This window comes from Nansenia antarctica (assembly GCF_963989245.1).
Source record: "Nansenia antarctica genome assembly, chromosome: 10".
Classification (NCBI taxonomy): Eukaryota; Metazoa; Chordata; class Actinopteri; order Argentiniformes; family Microstomatidae; genus Nansenia; species Nansenia antarctica.
In genome coordinates this window covers 5,069,706-5,090,966 of record NC_137680.1, presented here as the reverse complement: position 1 = coordinate 5,090,966, position 21,261 = coordinate 5,069,706, and the positions used below count along the sequence as shown (strand labels likewise).

The following is a 21,261-nucleotide window of genomic DNA, read 5'->3' as shown; positions in this document are numbered from 1 at the left end:
CTCTTCTGATACTCCCCCTAAATTCTGATTGAAATGGTGTCGGACCTGGAGATACCTATAGAAATCATTTTGTTCCAAACCATGTTTTCTCTGTAGCGATTCAAAGCTATGGAATGCCCCCTTGTGGACAAAAGTTAAATAGTTCGAAAGGCCTTTTCCAACCCAGACTTTAAATCTAGCATCTGTTTTGTTTGGAGGGAAGTCTGTGTCATATGCACACCATCTTAGCATTTTAAGTGAGTCCTTTATACCACACAGTTTTACTGTCTCCTGCCAAATCTTCAAAGCCACGTTAATCCAGGGATTATTTTTATTTGTCATGTTGTTTATTAATTCACTATCTGCAACTATCGCTGCTATTTGAACCCCTTCTGTCATTGCACTCTCAATTTCCTTCCATCTTGCAGAGTATGATGGAGTACACCAACACACTACAGGCCTTAATTGAGCTGCGCAATAGTATTCTCGTAAACAAGGAAGGCCAAATCCCCCGTTTTCTTTTCTTAACTGTAGAGTTTTGTATCTGATTCTGGGTTTTTTCCCTTGCCATAAATATCTAGATATTAATTTGTCCCATTCTATAAATTGCTTAGCAGGTATCTCCACTGGAAGAGTCTGGAATAAATACAGTAACCTTGGTAGGATGTTCATCTTAACAGACTCCACCCTAGAGCTCAAACTCAAGAAGGGAATGAGACTCCACCGTAGTACATCTGATTTTAGTTTTACATTCAAAGGGCCATAATTAAGATCAGATAATTTTGAGACATCTTTTGGCAGGTTAACACCTAGGTATTTGATTGAATCTGCATCCCATTTCAGGTTATATTTCCCTCTAATATCGTTGGGTGGGTCATAGTTAAGTGTTAGTACCTGGGTCTTCTGAATATTTAGTTTGTAACCTGAAAGTGTCCCATATTCCTTTAATAAACCCATCAATTTTGGGATTGTCTGTGTGGGCTGTGTTAGATATACCAGGACGTCATCCGCAAAAAGACCAAGTTTATGCTCACCAGCTGCCATGTCTATTCCCTTAATTTCAACATTTTGCCTTATCCATTGGCTCAAAGGCTCAATAAAAAGGCTGAATAGGAGTGGGGAAGCGGGACATCCCTGCCTGGTTCCACGTTCCAGAGTGAAGGATCCCGATAGGGCACCATTAATTTTGATCCTTGCGGATGGGCTATCATATAATGCTTGGAAAGTTGCAATAATAGACTCATGAAAGCCGAATCTCGATAGTACCTTGTATAAAAAGGTCCAACTAACTGAATCGAAAGCTTTCTCAGCGTCCAAACTTACAAGAGCTGCCTCTATTCCGTGTTGTGTGATATGTCTGATAATGTGCAATGACCTTCTAATGTTGTCTTGTGTTTGCCGTTGTCTAATGAATCCTGTCTGATCTAAATGAATGAGTTTAGGTAGAATCCTATCTATTCTTCTGGATAGTATTGATGTAAACAGTCGATAATCGAGCTGGAGAACACTGATAGGGCGATAGCTATTACAATCTAGTTTGTCTTTCCCTTCCTTCGGTATGACTGAAATTATTGCTTCCCTCCACGAGGGTGGAATTTCCCTTTTCTGTAGTACCCAATTAAATGCCTTCAGTAATGTTGGAGCTAATTGTTCTCTAAATGATCTGTACCATTCAGCAGTGAAACCATCTGAACCCGGGGATTTGTTTGCCTTCAATCTCGAAATTGCTGATTGTAATTCCTCTATTGTTATTTCGGCTACCAAGTCTTTATTTTGTTCATTAGTGACAGAGGGTAAATCAAGAGAGGCTAGGAATGACTCAATCTGTAGGTTGTTGTCCACTTGTGGTTGGGAATATAGTGTTTTATAGAACTTTTCGAAACTCTGTTGAATTTTGTCTAGCTTACATTCTATCGCTCCGGATTCGGGGTTCCTTATTTTATAGATTGCATTATCTGCTTGTTGTTTTCTTAGTCTATATGATAAGAGTTTCAATGATTTCCCACCTACTTCATAGTATCTTTGTTTTGTAAATAATAGTTTTTTTTGTATGTCCTGATTGCCTATTTCATTTATCTCGTTCCTTATGTCTTTCATTTCTTGTTTTACCCTGTTATCCAAATTGTTACTGTGTTGTCTTTGTAGATGTTTTAATTTAATTTCCAGGTCATGCAGTCTTTGTCCTCTAAGTTTTTTTATAAGTGAAGTAGTGGCGATGATGTTACCCCTCATTACTGCTTTAAGTGCATCCCAGAGCATATTCGGAGCCACTTCCCCGTTATCGTTTATTTCAAGATATGTTCTAATTTCAGTCTTCATGGCCTCCCTTGTCTCTGGGTTATTCAGGATACTTGAATTCAGCCTCCATATTGTAGACCTTGGCTTTCTATTGAGACACACAGACATGTAAATAGGGCTATGATCAGAGAGGGCAATCGGTCCTATGTCACATTGACTTATTCTATGTAGGTCTCTATTGTAAATTAAAAAATAATCTATCCTTGAGTATACGGCATGGGGGGAGGAGTAGTGGGTGTAGTCCCGGCTGGATGGATACAATTCTCTCCAAACATCTATGATTCCCAATTCCTTCATTAATGCTTTTATCTTCCTACTTATAGGTTTTGACTCTGGATTACCGCTAGATGCATCCAATCTTGGGTTTAAACGAACATTAAAGTCCCCCCCACAGATTAAGATTCCCTGAGATTTTGTGGCCATTAAATCAAATATCTGTCTATAAAACGTCCAGTCACTACCAGGAGGAGCATATACATTCAGTAAACTCACTAGGGTTCCCTCTATTTTCCCTATTATCATTATAAACCTACCATCTTTATCTTTAAACTCTGATATGTGTTCATAGGTCACTGTATTTGATAACAGTATGGCTACACCCCTCCTATGACCTGGTTCGTATGAGGATGAATATACATATTTAAAACCCAGTTTATTCAATTTGGCATGCTCTGTATTGGTAAGGTGGGATTCCTGTAGGTATGCTATTTGTATTCTATCTTTCTTTAATTTTGTTAGGATCTTCCTTCTTTTTATCGGGTTAAGTAAACCATTAACGTTAAAAGAAACTATTCTTATATCTTGCATTTAGGTTATAACATGTGATATTTCCATCATGTACATGAAAAGCTTCCCAGTCGCTACAGTAAACAGTTGTAAATGAAATACACAAACATAGTACTGAAAAATGAACAATGAACAATGAAATACACAAAAATAGTACTGAACACTGAACTGGACTTCCGAAGGAAAAGGTGACATATCACCTTTGGTAATGAGGGGTGCTGGCCACTAAGTGGGGCCCCTCTGTTGCAAAAATAAAAAATAAAAAAGATGTGGCTCTTGGTCAATGACCGAATAGGCTGAAGGAAAAAAAAGAGTCTAGTGACTGTCTATGAACTGTCGGTGTCAGCCTATGTTAACATCTTGAAAAAATAATAATAAGAGTCTCTGGGCTGAAGTGAATCACTCACTCATTATCTGCTGTAGAATCCACATCGCCCCGACGAAACTGCTTCAATCTCTCCCGGACTTGCTGCTGATGTTGGTTCTGGGCTCCACCCCTCCGGGGCTCGGTTGTTTCCCACGGTAGAAGTCGAGTCAGCGTTTCCTCCGTTATGCCCTTGTCCTTGGTCCCGCGAACAGCTCCGTCCAAGATGAATCCCCGTCTCCGCAGGTCCTCTGCTGCTTGTGTCGCGCTGTTATACATGACGGTGCCTGTATCAAAAAAGACACGCATTCTAGCCAGCGGGGTCTGGAAGCGTATTCCCCTCTCCTTAAGCGCCTTCTTGATGGGTATATATTCCTTCCTTTTGTTCTGCACGTCCGTCGCATAATCATGGTCGAAAAAAACACGTTTGTTTTGGTAAGTGGGTTGCTTTTTCCAGGCGGTATAGAGGACCTTTTCTTTCACTGTAAACTGGAGGAACTTGATGACCATGGATCGCGGTGGAGCTCCTCCGGGTGGTCTGGGCGCCAAGGCACGGTGGGCACGCTCTATCCCCAGGTCACAGTCAAGATCACCTCCCAATTCTGACTTTATCAGTTTTTCAACAAACGCTGCTACGGAGGTACCCTCCGAGTCCTCTGGGATGCCGTAGATCCTGATGTTGTTGCGTCTAGACCTCCCTTCCAAGTCAGACACTTTATCTTGCAACGCCCGCTGATTACCAAGTAACTGGGTGAGGGCATCCTTGACACCAATGTCCCACCGCTCCATTTCAGCCACACCGTCCTCCATCTGCCCCACGCGCTCCTCCGCCCCCTCCACTCGGCCTATCACGTCTTGGATTTGCTGGTTCACTCCTGTCGTGAGTTCATCCATTTGTTTCTTAATGTCCTCTCGGAAATCCGTGAGGAATTCGGAAAAGTCCTTTTTCAATTCAGCTTGCCAAGTTGTCATACCCGCATTCACGACTTCGCTCACCACTTTACGAATCGAGTCCAGCGTTTCATTCTCTCTCAAGCCTCCATCTTGTTCCGTCGGGGTAACGTTAGCTCTGTTGCTAGCTGCTCCGTCTTTCTCAGTTATTCTCTCAGATGGCTTTCGAACCCCAGTACCCTTTCTCTTATATTTGTCCCCCTCCATCATTACGTTGATATATATCAATTCGAGTGCATAAAATATCTTGAATTAGGGGTAATTTAAGGCTGACACCGGAGCTCTGTTATCAGGCTGCCATCTCTGTTCGCGCGCCACCGGAAGTCCCTCCTGAACATTTCTATGGCACTCTGCTTCCTGTTCCGCAAGGTGTATTTCACCGTCTGGATGGCACTCAATGTAGCAATGTTCATGCTGGTGCTTCTTGGGTCTATGTCACCCATTACATTGAACGAAGACTCTAACAAGGGACAACGGAAGATGGACATGGCTGCTTTTACAGCTTGGCACAGGCCTGGGTATTTTCCCGTTTCAAAGACAGAGGCCCACCATCTCACGACGTCGTCTCCCTCTTTAAAAGTGGGCAGGGTCCGGTCCACGCTATACTGAAGAACCTCCTGGTGAGGGTCGGCATCGGGCGGCAGCAGGTGACTCATCATTTCTGTGAGCTTCTTCAGTTCGAACCCGGTCTGTGAGAGGCCTCTCCCGGCTGGATCGATGGCCGACAAACACCGTAGGGTCTGGCTCTGCAGAGGCAGCTTCTCCTGCAGGTATTTGGCACATGTGCTGTATGCCCTGGAGACTTCCAGAAGGAATGGCTTCAGCAGCTGAAACGCAGATCAACAAACAACAATCAATCAATTAAATGTAATTTATATAGCACATTTAAACATGACACTTGAGAAGCAGGTCATTTGTGACCTTGAGCAGCAGGGCACCCTGAATTGTATCCAAGGTGTTATTCAAGTGCAGGTAGGGAGACAGCTGGGAGAAAATAACCTTTTCAAGGACCTTTGACAGAAATGGGAGCTTGGAGATTGGCCTGTGGTTATTGAGCTGGGTGAAGTATAGGTTGGGTTTTTTCCGAAGGGGGCTAGACCAGTGACTAGGGCGGTGTTAATGATAAGAGAGGATGCTGGGACCAGTTGTGTGAAATACTTCTTTCAGAAGAGCAGAGGGGAACTATGTCAAGGGGGCAGGTGGTCGGTTTCATAGCTGAGACAATATCTGTGAGAGCAGAGAGGGTGATGGGTTGAAAACAGGCCAATAAGCACACAAACACAAACACTTACTACTGTAGTCATACAAACCTTTCAGAGGCTCCAAATTAATCATTCTTTTTTCCCCCTTTTTTTTCTGAGTGGGGCAGTCCCACTCATATTTTTTATTTTATTTGACAGATACAGTGAAGATTTAGACAGGAAGGATGGGTGAGAGAGAGAGGAGGGATGACATGCAGGATATGTCCCCGGCTGGAATCAAACCGGGGACCCTGCGGTTACGTGGTCAGCGCTTAACCCGCTACGCCACCTAAGCGCCCCAAATGAATCATTCTAATGATATACTTTTAAAGTACTCACAGGGTGTTGTGGATGTGCTTCTCTGAATCGATCAGCATCCCGTCCCACATACATCTCTCTCACAGGTTGCAGTTTGTCATCAAAGTCCAGAGTAGACAGATCTGTGTGTCTGAGGTGTTCACATTTTACAAAGCAGCCAAGGATGTAGGTGAAGACTTCCCGCTGTTTGTCATGCAGTTTATGAACAAGTGTCTGACTGCCCTGTGAAGAAAATAACATCACGTTGTGGTTCAATGTACAAAAACGAATGCGAGGAATGCATACCAACTCAACAGGGTGTCAGCAGGTATCAGAGTTACATTTAATCGTTTTTTAAAACTAAATTGAAAAGAAATGATTTTTGGACAAATTATAGAATAGGAATTAGCAAGGTAGGTTCTTAGGTAGTGTAAATCAAACCATTAATATTTCTTTCCACAGGACTTCAGATAGTTAAGTACTGGGATTCACTTATAATCACCTCAATTTGAAAAGCACGAAAGGACATATTTAAGGACCTACAGACATCCTGCTCAAAGAAATGTTCTCAGTAATTAATTAGACATGGGGATTGCTATAATTAAAAACTGTACACAATCTTCTCACTCTACTAGAATGGCTTTATTTTATTTTTTTGAGCCAGTCATCACAGAATTGTTACATTTTTATCATCATAATCCAATTCTCATAGTTTGTTTCATTTAAGAAAAAATATAATAGCCATAAGCAGGAGGACTCAATCTTCAACTCACCTGGAACACCATGTCATATTCTTTAAGGACTGACAGCACTCCTATATAAACACTGAGCTGTAGCTCAGTTGTGGTGGCTTCATGCCACACCTTCTGTACCACCCTCTTCTTCCTGTCTTTTTCCGGCTGTCTCATCTCTGGAAAAATAAATGGCTGAATTAAAAAATAAATAAAATATCCTTATGGTTAAGTAGGCAATCACAGAACCAAGGAGAAACCACTGTAATGAGTTACCTTTTTTGCTAAGGTCCTTGTGAAAAGACTGAATCTGTGTCAGCGCCTTTTCGCTCACATTGTGATGAGCAAAGAGCTGCTTCAGCGGGTCCTTGAAGAGAGCCTTGTCTTCCTCGTCCATGAAGCCATAGTAAAGGACTTTGTAGGCGGGAAGCAGCCTCTGGGTGCTAATGGCAACGTCATAAGCCGATAACCAGCGGTGCTGAACAAACTTCTCGGGAGCTGAACTAGGAATGCTCATGTACTCGCATAGCTCTCTGAGGTACAACTGACAAAGAGAGATAATAGAACACATTTGTTAGGATCACTTGGGTCATATAGAATATGGTACTTAATGGTAAGCGATGTACTTAAGACACACCTCAACTCAGTTCACACACCGTTTTGGGCTAGCAAATCTTCATGATTAAAATTCATAGTACTGACCATTGATGTCAAAATGGGGTATAAAACAGTGTCTGAAACAGTGTACATATTTCAGAATAATATACACACTAGGCCTTAGTGACTAGGGTATCCGGAGGTAGAGTTAAATGTAATACTTTTTAATATTAGGTAGTGTAACAAATCAAACCATTACTGTTTCTTTTTTCCAAAGGCTTTAGAAAGGTTAGTCAGGGTTTCTGCAGGTTTCAGCAAGTTCAATTTAAGACTTTTTAAGACCTTTTTAATGCCACTTTAAATGGAATTTAAGACCGAAAAAATATATATATGCGATGGTTAGGGGATTCCACTGTACTACAATACAAGCATAGCATGTCAATCAATGAGACTCATTCAAGTTTACTTGTTTTGTTTATTGAACATAAAAGCTCTGGTTCAATAACTTAATTAAATTAAAAGTGCAATTAGTTGGTCGGAAACATCTAACAAAAAAACCCCATCTACTTAACACACTCACGGCATGAGCCTCAATTCTGTGGCCTTACTCTCCAGTTCTGCCTCTATTTTTTTCAAATCACACATTTTTTCTTTGTATCTCTTCCTGAGGACGTTAGACTTTGTGATGAGCTGAGCCATCAAGGTGCCGGACTTCCCCTCAGCTTGCTCAGCAAACTTGTCTGCATCCTTCTCCAGAGAATCAGATACCACTAGAAGAGTTTGCTTCTTCCTTTTCAGCTCGATGATGTGCTCTTCTGCTGCTTTTCTTTTCTGCCCTTGTGCAGCGCTTTGCCTCTTCCTCTTCTCCAGGTCTAGGTGTTCTCTGTACTTTGACCTTGCTGATCCCACCGAAGTTAGCAGCTCCTTGGTGAGAGGGACATTGGCAACCCCCCCACAAACTGCAACATAGTCACAGACCAGTCTCTGGGCAATGACAGTGTCCTCCTGAATGTTAACGGTCTCCACCTCCTTGTTAATGGAGAAGCCTCTCTCGACTGTCGCCTGCCCATGGGATAGGAGAAGAAGCTTCTGACAGAAACCCCAGAGCTCAGGGTAGGGTTGGCTGAGGTAGCCATGCAGGAACACGTCAAGCCTGGTTTCCATGGGCCGGAAGGACAGGAAGTGCTCGTTTTTAGCCTCAACAGACAGGAAGTTCCCAAACTGTTGGATAATCACATCACCTATAACAAAACAGATGAAAGGAAATATGTGAAATATTATTTACATGATTAATCCTGATTAGCAGACAGGCTTATGTCCAATTGTCCATTGGCTAATAATCAGGGACAACATTTCCAGCTTTTCTATTAACTATTCATACCAGCAGAGACACCTCCAGACAACTGCTTGTCTTGCAGTAACTTCTGCACTAGACTTTTCATTCTTCCCTGGCACCAGTCTGGGTTGGCGTACATGACTGTGGGGTCCAGACATGCCATCTGTCTCACGATGGGGTACTTCAGGGGGCTCCTGTCCTGGACTTTCTTTAGGATATTTGACATACCCGTCATGCAGTCCTTCCTAAACTCTAGGGCAGTGAGCTCCCCTACGGTCCCCTTTCTCTGGAGGTCCTGACAGATGGGTAATGTGTTTTAAATACAACTGAATGGCCTAACACAGTATTCTCTCCTGCCTGTATATGGACCATCATTTGATATAAAGTTAAGTAATACATCTAAATTACCTTGAGGGCTGCCTCAGCACCCAGGCCTATGTCGGCTTCCTTCGGGTTGACCCAGCTCTTCTGATCAGCGACATCCAGCCTGACCAGCTGCAGTGGAGTGATGTCATTGAGATGCTCCCTCTTGACGAAACGCCTCAGCACACTCTGAAAGGGTAACAAGAAAATGCATGATGATTGTAAAGCAAGTACCTTTGATAACCACATTAACCATGAAATGCATTTCTATATAGTTATTTAAAATAATATCATATCACATATGCAATATATCAATAACAGTATGATAAGTAACCTTTACTTAGCCAAAACATAATCTTTCAGTAATTTTATGTATTGACTAAGGACGAGTTTAATTAATCAAGCCACCCAGTAGCATCTGCCATTTCTCCCTGCTCACACACACATTCAGCATGCCCACACACACTCAACTTGTTTTGCTTTTGTTGTTGATTGTTCATTATTAATTTGATTACCTTGGACAAGTCAGCCAAATCTTTGCCAAGGAATGGCATGACTGGTGTGTCAGTCTGGTACTTTGTGAGAAAGGGAGTGAAGGTCCTTGAGATGGCCATGAAGAACTGTAGCTTGGGCAAGATGAGCGGATCTCGCTGGGCTGCTTCGATGGTGTCAAATGACGCTGTCCCAGGGTTTGGCAACTTTTTTGTCTTCACTGCATCCACATACTTCACCAGTGATGGCCATACCTTTAATTCCACCATGTGTATGTATTATTTTATCATGCATGTCTATTTTATCATACATTGTGCAGCACCTTGTAACTTTGTTTAGAAAGGTGCTATATAAATCAAGATTTTAATTACCTCTATAGCCCTCTCCACAACTGGCAGGTTCTCAATCCACCGATGGCCACAGAATGGTAATGGGAAGACTGAGGATTTGGTGAGGGCAATGAAGTCATCCCTCCTCGCTGGTGTATTGTGGAAAACAAAGTGCATTGCTCTCAACACCTTGGTGGGAGAGAGGAGAATGCTGAATTAGCCATCATCTCTCATGGGGAATGACACAAAGTGTGTAAGGGAGCAATACTGCAGGTCCTTCCTCACTGCCCTATCAGACTGCTCAACCAGCAGCGCTCCCCAGTAGACCACACACACACAGACACATACCAGAACTAAACTGACAGAATGACTGAACTGTACACATAATGTGTGCAGACACTTTTGATTGCATAAACCCTTAGAAAAATAACTTAGGAGTTAATAGTATGAAACATCTGTAAATTCATGCTCTCTTTAAATCCTGTCAAGTGTCCACTTGCTGTAATATTCCAATTTGCCTTGTGGGACAAATGAAAGATTACTTCTCATAGTTATAATCATCTTACCTTCTCCAGTTGCCACATGGAGAATCCACACTTGAATGCGTTGTGTAGGGTATGGAGCCCACAGCTACCCACAACAACCAGCTGGGCACCACCATACTGCTCAGCATGCTCTTGCTGTAGAAGCTCCAGAAACTTCCAGTTAACATTGGGTCCATCCATGGAGATGGACACCATGTTCCTCAGGTTCAGTCTCTCCACACACTCCTGAGAATGACATGAATATGATGAGAATAATAACAATAATAATAAATGATGATGATAATGATGATTATAATAACAATAATAATAGCATGATTGCCAATGGTTCAATGTACTTTAACATTCTGTCTGCACACATCCTCAGTTAACAAACTATAACTCATCCATCTACTCCCTCTCCCTACGCCCTTAGATACTCTCTCTCCCCACCATCCCCCCGCCCGCTCCCGCGTCCCCTCTCCCTCTCTGTGGCTCTCTATAACGTGGAAATGACTAGACTACACCGCATCATTCCCTATGGTACGCCTACTATTATACTGAATCTACATGACATTGCCAGTATCTGCCAAAATTAATGTAAAGCTAATACTTTGTCATTGACAAAATGCACTTACCTTGAAGTGTTGCAGTAAATCTTGAGCTTTAGCGTGTCCCATGAACTGCGAGCCCAGGTAACGCGACTCCACTTGATCGCCGACCCAATACCGCACGTGCACGTCGAGTTGCTTGTTTTTTGTGGCATGATTCAAACTCTCGTCAAACATTAGAACAAAAACTGACTCGTTCACATTCGCGATCAGCTCGTTTCTGACGTAAGGAGCTAATCCGAAACGTATTATGTATGACGCCTTGTCCTTTCCACAAGCAAATGTAGTGGCGATTTGGGAGTCGGGAAACATAATCCGAAAGATATCTCCAATCCCCTCGTTGGAGGAGTAGGACTGGTGCTTTACCACTGTATTGAGAACCCACACAATCTCCGATTTCAGTGTAGGTGTTCCACCAAACGTTGCTCTGAGATCGCTAGCAGTGCTGCTAGCAGCGGCAGCCGTTGTCTGGGGCGCTGAGCCCGGGGCAGACACGCAGAACTGGGAGATTCCTGGCGTCTGCTGTTGGCCCTTAGCAGCCGTTTTATGCCTCTCGCTTTTTAGGTGGCTCTCAACCGCCTTAATGCCCATGGTGCCGAGTTTGAATGTTTTCCTACACACAGTGCATCTTGCTTCTTCTGGGTAGCCGGTGGACTTAAGCCAATCGCAAAATCTTCTGTCGTCAAGCCACCTCTCGTTGAACTTGCACTTCCCCATCTCGCAGACTGGCTAATGCTAGGTAGCAAGCACTGCAGCTGACTATAACCAAAGGAACGCAAGGGGGAGGAGTCTGCGCGCTACTCAATGAAATTAAACGTTTGCTCAATAGAAAAATGCCGCGAGAAAAAGTAAAATTAAATAGTCCTGCCCCGACAATTTTAAGACGTTTGGGTAAAGTATTTAAGACCAGTTTAAGACATTTGTAATGAATTTAAGACATTTTACGGCCTTAATTTTATATACATGAATTTAAGACTTTTTAAGACTTTTTAAGGATCCGCGGAAACCCTGTTAGTACAAGGATACACTTGGATTTCTCTCTACAAGTAAATATGACAGTTGAGCAAATGAAATTTGGTTTATCTATAGTATACACTCTCCCAACAGGTAAGTATAGCACTGTAGAGTATACTGTATATTAGGTTTAGTGTAGAGGCAAGCATTGCAGTCAGTAGCATGCATCATTCTGAACTGAAAAGTGCTCTATAAATTAAATTGAATATTATTAACTAACCCGGTCTGAAGCCCGTTTATGATCTGTATGCACGTCGCTGAACAGCTTTTCAAGATAGTTGCTGAAAGGAGCTGCAAAAACCTTTGCAGCGTTGTGGATATGGTGGAAACTATCACCGTCAACGTCAAGTAGGGTTGGGCAGTGGTTCTGCCGCACTCTCGTTTCCAACCCCATCTTGCTGCCTCGCATAACACTGCTGGATTCCATCAGCATGCTGACCAGGTTGGACCACGGGATGTTGTTATCTTCAAAGAACTTAACCAGCAACTTCTCTAGATTGAGAGCGGTGACATTCAAGACTTCTAAAGAGCCAAGATGTTCCACATCGACTGTCTTCCGGTCTGGGTTGAAGTAGCTAACCAGGATGGAAAGCACTTTTTTATGACCATTGGTAGTATTGTCATCGAGGACGATGGAAAATGGATACTTCTGTGTATTGCTGAAGATCCTCTCTGAAAATGTATACCCCAATCCATACACCATTTTGTATGCTGCTGATGTGCGTGACAGCCTCATTCCACTCAGTGCTACTTTGTCTGCAGCCAGAGCCTGGGCCAGCTCCACCATCACTGGTGCAAAGGTAGACGGAAGCGAATGTTTGGCAAGAGTAGCGAGAACCATTGCCTAGAAGAAGAAAAAAAATCTGATTACATTTTCAGAAGTAAAACTTTTGATTGACTAACTGAGATGTTTATTTCAAATATGTGCAAAGCAAGATACAGCAACAATAGTTAACATAACGGAAAACAAAACTAATAGAATTAAAAAGCATAAAGCAAAAGAAATTGTTGCACATTTAACTTTCATTATTATTATTTTTTTTTATCACATATTCGAAAAGAAATGAGAATAAGTACACATTTATTTAATCCCATCCCTTCTCCATAAATCATAAAGATGCTTCCTGTTCGAATGCTCAAATGAATACAATCTCATAATATACATACTGCGTACCCAAAAGTCAAATATCGTATTTACATACTTAATTGCATAAAAAAAGAAAAATAAAGACCTCTGGGTCTGGGTTGCCCTCCAGCAGGACGTCGGTGGCTCTGTTGACGTCCCCGTCGCAGTCATGGAGGGCGATCATTGACTCGTCCTGGTCCTCGCCTGTGATGTCAATCAGCTGGACGGGACGAGAAAGTAAACGGAAGGATAACACGTTTCAAGACTTAAAATTGTTTCATGACTCCACTGCATCCTCTCCTCCGTCCTCCACTCCGCTTTGTCCTCAAAAAAAGCATTGACGGACAATATGTCAGGGAAGGGACCTAGATCTTCTCTTCCAATGCCTTTTCTAGTAGGACACGAGTGGAAGGACAGAGAAGAGGACGCAAGGAGCTGTGTTTCCCAAATAATGAGAAAAGCGCATTATTGCATCCCTTCAGCTCCTTCAAGAAAAAATCACTGATCTCACATGACTTGGCAGGTAGAAGCACGGTTTAACTAATCCATTCATGTGGGGATCAGCGATTTATTTCAAGGAACAAAAGGATGAAAAGGATTTGAAGTATTTGAAACCGGGTCCTCTCTCACCTGCTTGACCTTCTCCTCATAGTCAGCATCACTGTGGTCCGACATCGATCAGCACAAGTCAGATCTGCTCAGCGATGGCCTGGGGGGGTGACAGAGTGGAACATCAGCTTTTTAGATCCAACAAAAAATTCCCTCCAGTGATCTCAGACTGAGACCTCCTCAATCCGCCCCCACAGAGTGCCCTAAAATGTGCCATCTGTAGCTGTTCAATAAGTAAGACAAGTCTGCCAAATTAATCTTGTTATGATGATATTCCACAGGTTAGTCAATGTGGCCAGGCTCAACATTTCAGTGGGGGCAGCGCCAGCGGCGACTATGCACCGTCTGCATTTCCTACGCTCTTTCTATTGGCTTAATGAAGGCCAGGTTTATACACACCTCTGCATTAGCAACCCGCTGAAATTATAGGTACAGGGCAGGCACTGGCGGACTCAGGGGGGGCGGCAGGGGGGGCAACCGCCCCTCCTGGTGCCCCCATGGTTGAAAAACATCTCGCTTAAGTGCCCTTTTGAGTGTCAAAAATTAGAGGACGTGCCCTATTGGTGCCCCTCCAATGGTCTAAATTTGACCATGTGACCCACAGTTGAAAAACGTCGCACTAAAATGCCCTTTTGAGTGGCAAAATTAGAGGATGTGCCTTATTGGCTGCCCTTCCAATGCGGTCTAAACTTGACCATGTGCACTGATGGGGTCCCATGTTGTGCAGTAGGTGCCCTTTTTTTCTTTTCGCCCCCCCTGCCCTTCAAACAGCCTGAGTCCACCACTGGGTACAGGCACTCTCTCGCTCTTTCATGACTTCAGGGGCCTTGGGAGCAACTGCACTATGGGGTTGGGACTGGGAGGACACTGTGACTGAAGTCATTATAGTGATTACACACTTTGTGCCGATGCACCTGTTTGGCATGAGAGCCCTTTCTGCTACGGCATTTTGCATAATTTCTTTATTTTATTTTTGGTATTTGCTTGAATTTCTTCTTTCCCTCAAACATGAATGAATGGTCTTTATTGTCATTAATACAGTACAGGTACCAAACAACGAAATTTGGGAGGGGGGGCTCCCCTGGTGCTAGGAAAAGAAAACTAAAACAAGAAGGGAAAATAGCTGGTTTACATAAATAAAGGCTATGTACACTATCCACTATACTATACTGTACAAATAAAACACTGTGCTGTACTCTATGCTATGCTATAAATATCCTAACATTTCCTATCTCTGAACCTTCTGTACACGAGGGTTGTCATATTGCACATAGTGTTATTGCACATTCATTTAAAGTGTCGCAGTTTGCAGGTTTGAAATGTTCACAGTTGTGTTTCAGTATTGCACTTGATTACAATCTAGTAGCTGCCATCAAATTGTCTAGATTGTCCAGGGCCTAGAACCTAGGTCTTTGCTGTGTTCAGGGCTGCTGTGTTCAGGGCCTGAATGGCCCTGGGGTAGAAGCTGAGCTTCAGTCTGTCAAACATATCCTCAACTGTCCGAGCCAAACATCAAAGTTGTGTTGTCCTCCTCACCTTCGTGTTCTGTTGTTCGAGCTCCTCTTTGTGTTCTTGGTCAACTTTTCTTTTCTTACTCCATTTTGAAAAGGATGTCAACGGAATGTCTCGCGAAGACCCTACCTGCTACCGCAATTAATGAACGTGACGTCACTCTCTTGTGATTGGACCAACACGAAACCGAGGCGGAGACAGTTTTAGTTCATATTTATTCCTGACTCAAACATATTATTCTCTTACAACTACATTTACACTAGTTGTGTAGAAATTGTGTACTAGAGAAAAAAAAACTAGTTTGCGATTTAGGAGCTGATAGTAATTATTCTGTGTAACGTTAATTAATACAACAACACAACACAACTCTCTCCAACAACAGTTAACGTCGCCATGACAACGATGTCAACGATAGAGAAATAAACCATAACATTCATCTGGGGACAGGGAGGGCAGCTGCCTGTGAATGTGAATCCAGCTACACTACTGTATATTTTTTTCAAGATAATAAAACGTTACACTTCATAACGCATTGTATTCATAACACGAGGTATAGTAATAATATTAATAATTAATTAATTATTATTATTATTGCGGATTGCTTTTTCTGTGAGAAGCCCCGCGCTCGAGACTCGTCGTGTATCCATCCGCCATCCTTTTCTAGGCCCTGCCGGAAGTTGTGTTGTTTACATTTTCCAAGATGGCGGCGGGAATGTATTTGGAACACTATTTGGACAGTAAGGCTATTTCTCTGATGTTTATATGATTTATGAGGTATGATAACGACGACCATTTCGTAGATTTAGCTGTAATGATGAATTATTATTTTTTTAAGATAGCAAGCCTCTTGCCTGCTTACTGCTAAGCTAGCCAGCAAAACGTTAGCGTCAGTATTCAGCTTTCAACGGCTATGTTATGTAGCGTAGATAGTAGCATATCAACCACTAAATAAAAATGTGCATGATTGATCTGACATCTGACGTTCCCCTGTCTGTCACCAGGCATAGAGAACCTTCCGTTTGAATTACAGAGGAACTTCAATCTAATGAGAGACTTGGATCAACGCACAGAGGGTAAGAGATTAATGGCGGGGGAGTAGCCCCCCATCATCCATATGTGACTAGGATGATATTATATTCATATTTACGCTATTATTTGACGCTAACTATATCCAACATGTAAATATTAAATATAATCCTACTCACATGTGGGGCTCGAAGTTGCAGTTGGTTGATCACGTTTAATCCAGCCGGATAGTAGTCAGTATCCTCACTATCCTCTGCCGGACTGTATTGGAGTTGGAGACTAGTTTTTGTCATGTATCGAAATAAGATTACCCCGCCTAGACACAGTTTCAGTTTGTAATAATACTCTAGTTGGTGTCCCCTTTGTTGTGCATCAAGCTGCCAAATGTGCCGTGCAAAAAAAATAAATGCACTTTGCAATTACACTCGGGTTATTACTACGAAGCTCCAACTCGGGATTTGGTCAAATTAGGTCGTTCATTCCCGTAGCTCATTATTATACATTACTTTGCAATAGACAGTTGGCAAGCTTGATGTCCGAGAAATGGGATAACCGCCGGCGAACCATTGTGAACCATTGAAATTACGATTTTATTACAAACTGCGCCATGGCGGGATGTTTTTATTTCAATTATTTGTATTTTCTTTCTTATGGGAAAGAAAAGCTGCCAACACTAGTTTATTGCTTGTTTACATAGTCCCTGAAACTTTGCAAGACTGAGTATGTTCGATTGTCACAATGCATAATGCAAGTCACTATTTACACTCACCCACTTCTATCTGAATGGCCCATGGTCTGCAAATCAACCATAACAACCAGATGAGATTACCATAACAATCTGATTACCATGACTGAAGAGCAGCCATATCCCTAGTCTACAAAAACACATTTGACTGATCTGATTATCCTACATTGTCAGCAAATTACAGAACAAATACGTGTGAACAGTCAGGGAGACAGTATTTGCACGGCCCTTCTTTGCTTAGTGTGTAGAATATAATTTCTTGAAAATCAGAAACTGTGTTGTCTAAACAGAAAATAGCCTATTCTCTCTCTCTCTCTCTCTCTCTCTCTCTCTCTCTCTCTCTCTCTCTCTCTCTCTCTCTCTCTCTCTCTCTCTCAGATCTGAAAGGCCAAATAGACCTTCTGGCGAAGGAGTACACATCCAATGCCAGGACTTTTTCCTCCGAGCAGAAGCTCTCCATTCTGAGACAAATCCAGCAGTCTTACAGCAAATGCAAGGAATTTGGGGATGACAAAGTGCAACTGGCCATGCAGACCTATGAGATGGTCAGTACTAATCTAATGTTCTATATGCTTTCTAGTGCTTATGTAGAAATAGTTTCTCTGCTTCCTTAATATGGGTGCTGCTCAATCTGTGTCGGTTGAAGAATTGTATTGGTTTTTCCTGCAGGTGGACAAGCACATTAGAAGACTGGACACAGACCTCGCCCGCTTCGAGGCTGACCTGAAGGAGAAGCAGATAGAAAGCACAGACTATGATTCCGCCTCCAGTAAGGGGAAAAAAAGTATGTCGCTATAGTGAATGAATGAATGAATGGTCTTTATTGTCATTTATATAGTACAGGTACCATACAACGACATTTAGGAGGGGGGGGCTCCCCTGGTGCTTGGAAGAAAGACTAAAAACAAGAGAGCCAAAAAAAGAGAAAAGAGCTGGTTGACATAAATAAATAAAGGCTATGTACACTATCTGCTATACAATAAACACTGTGCTGTACACTATGCTATGCTATAAATATCCTAACTTTTTCCTATATCTGAACCTTATGTAATAGTGTGTGTTTGTTTTTAGTCTTGAAACAGTTGGAACATTTGAATTGTAGAATGTTAAAGACAGGAATATACTATATTAAATCATAACAAGAAAACAAAGTGTGAAAATGTGACGTGTGTTCATATTTCAGACGAGTCCAGGGCGCAGAAAGAGAAGAAAATAGCTAAAACCCGGTCTAAAGTGAAGAGCTCTGATGAAGACGGCAGTCCAAAGACTGCACAGAAGAAAGTCAAACTCCTCCAACCGTATGTCTATTGTGACCTTTGACCTCTCATCCACCACCTTATTTTCCTCCCTTCCTTAAAGGAAAGGAGGAAGCACTTGTCTTCAATTATTTTGTCCGTATTTTTGGCTAACAAATCTTCTGACATAGTTTTTTATGTCATTGTTCATGATGCTTGCTCACCTCTCTCTCTCTCTTATCGTCAAGGGGGGAGTTCACTGCTCCTGCTGCAAATTTCGGGAACGTGCACCCTTCTGACGTGCTGGACATGCCCGTTGACCCCAATGAGCCCACTTACTGCCTGTGTCACCAGGTGTCCTATGGAGAGATGATAGGCTGTGACAACACTGATGTGAGTTCCCCCCAGAAACTCCCCATGAGGTTTATAATAGTGTATTAAGGACCCATCAGTACAATTGTATATTGTTGTGTGCCTTTGTCAATCTGTTGCCTCTGCAGAGTATCGGTAGGTCAGTATGTTAATGTTGGGTTCTGAGTTTGTGTTGATTGCTTTCGCAGTGTTCCATTGAGTGGTTCCACTTTGCCTGTGTGGGCCTGACGACCAAACCAAGAGGAAAATGGTGAGAGTCCAAATCAGGCTGTGAAAAAGAAGGAAATAAAAGCTCTATATAGACTACAGTTACTATATGAGCCACATATTATATGTTATGTGATACAGGTAGTCCTGTGAATTTGCGGGATTATAATACTTCTATACGTAAAACATGTTCAGGTTTCATCTCTTTTTCAACAACTACTCTTCTTAATCCCATACAGGTATTGTCCACGCTGCTCTCAAGACAGAAAGAGAAAATAAGGCTTTATTAGTGTGTAGTCACTAATAGTCACAAGGGACAAGTACGGAGAAACTACCAGAGAAAGAGTGAAAGAAACCCAATCTTTTTTCTACCCCCCCAGGATAGTATTACCTTTTATCTTGTCATTTTTGTTCTTTCTTTGTTTACTTTCATTTGACTGCCTTGGTCTGATGCAGTGTGTAAAAGGAGGTGTGCGGTTACAGATGTAATTTCAATATCACGTTTTTAAAAAGCTGATATTGTATGTACATGATATGAGTTACTGTTGGTGTGTTTTTATTTTTGCTTTTTTATCCTTCATTCTTTTTTTCATTTTTGGTTTTGCAAGTGAACAATAAACACTACAATTCCTACAGTGAATTGACGGTTCTAGTGTCCATGATATACTGTGCTATGCATAAGACTACATTTGATTAACCGAAATGAATTGGAGTACTGTGACATGTATACAGTTATTTGGCCTTGGATTACTGTATGATAACGTTTGTTGCTTTTTAATAATATTTTGCGTGCTCTCTCTAGACTCTAACACTACTTATAGCCAAGAAAACATGAAAAAAACAAACAAGACAATGCTGTTTAATTTTTACAGTATTGTTGTGCTTTTATCTGTGTGATAGTTAGTAGGTTTAACTGAGTTTTACTTCATTTTGATATTATTGAAATCATTTAGAGACAAAATATGTTTCACAAGGGAAATATTGTCAATGCTGTAGCTGAAACATGGGTTCATGGGGAAAATTGTGTTCTCAGTTTGAATACAGCTACTACCTCAAACAACTGTCTGTTTTGTTCTTTGTGGTTTATCTTTTTTTTTCTGCACAACTACATAAAGGGCTGCTCTGTACCTGAATTGAGTAGACTTGTGTTCAGGCGCAGTAGTGGAGACAATCATTTATTCTCAAAAAGAATGCTAAATATTTAAAAGTATAATTCAATGTGTGATTAAACCAATATGTCATATACTTGGGGGCTTGATTAAAAACAGAAGGAGAAAAAATTTTACATTTATTTCACTAACTACATAAAATACAATGTCTTATTCACTGACAAAGACATTGTTCATTATCTTCAGGTAGGTGGCACTATTTGCACACTTGAATGGGGAGAGGAGGAGGGGCCAAGTGGGAGGGGAGGGGCGGGGCGATGACGTAGTTCCTGTCCCGCGCTGAAGGAGGAATTCAAAATAAAACCTTCGCCTCGAGTCGGTTTCGACAGTTGTGATTTGAACCTTCACACAAACTTATAAACTGTTGTTTTAAATTGTGGCGAGGGGCGCTTCAAAAGATTCTGGTAAGTGTTTGATTATGTTTCATCGTTATATATACCAGTATTATATCATTACATCACTTATAGCAAGCTAACTGTTGTATCGTCTTTTTGAATAGTTGGGTAACTTGGCTAGATAGCGTCACCCACCCACTCGCATTCATTGATGGCTAGCTAGCCTAGTTAGCACCAGCCGATGTTTACTGTCCGTCCAGGTAGTTAGTTACCACACGGTCTCTGGGCAAACTTAGTAATAAAGTACGATATCAGTTGGCTGGATAATTTCCGTGAAGTAAAGTTGTAAACGTTTGTTTTCGGAACATGTTTGTTTGTTTTGGTCGTTTGTCTTTAACTAGCTATGCTAACTAGCAAGGATGCAACAATTAAGCGATATCACACGAGAGGGAGTGAGTTACACTGAATATCACACGAGAGGGAGTGTGTTACACTGAATATCACACGAGAGGGAGTGTGTTACACTGAATATCACACGAGAGGGAGTGAGTTACACTGAATATCACACGAGAGGGAGTGAGTTACACTGAATATCACACGAGAGGGAGTGAGTTATACTGAATATCACACGAGAGGGAGTGAGTTACACTGAATATCACACGAGAGGGAGTGAGTTACACTGAATATCACACGAGAGGGAGTGAGTTACACTGAATATCACAGGAGAGGGAGTGAGTTACACTGAATATCACACGAGAGGGAGTGAGTTATACTGAATATCACAGGAGAGGGAGTGAGTTATACTGAATATCACAGGAGAGGGAGTGAGTTACACTGAATATCACAGGAGAGGGAGTGAGTTATACTGAATATCACAGGAGAGGGAGTGAGTTATACTGAATATCACAGGAGAGGGAGTGAGTTATACTGAATATCAGCACGGCTGTGATTCGGTCGTAGGTAGAAGACAAGACAAACTAAGTTTTAGTAGAAGGCGATAATAGGGAGAAGGTTT

At 42.0% G+C, this 21,261-nt stretch overlaps 1 protein-coding gene across 1 annotated transcript; it reads left to right on the top strand.

The window, feature by feature from the left end:
* Window positions 1–15,857: 15,857 nt before the first annotated feature.
* On the top strand, window positions 15,858–19,791 carry LOC308166934 (inhibitor of growth protein 4-like; the record flags this gene model as incomplete). Its single annotated transcript, XM_080541259.1, has 8 exons — window positions 15,858–15,894; window positions 16,159–16,230; window positions 17,307–17,473; window positions 17,598–17,712; window positions 18,112–18,226; window positions 18,412–18,556; window positions 18,724–18,785; window positions 18,982–19,791. 8 exons carry the CDS (start codon window positions 15,858–15,860, stop codon window positions 19,019–19,021), a joined length of 753 nt encoding a protein of 250 aa, XP_080397385.1. The 3' UTR covers window positions 19,022–19,791.
* Between the last annotated feature and the right edge of the window lie 1,470 nt (window positions 19,792–21,261).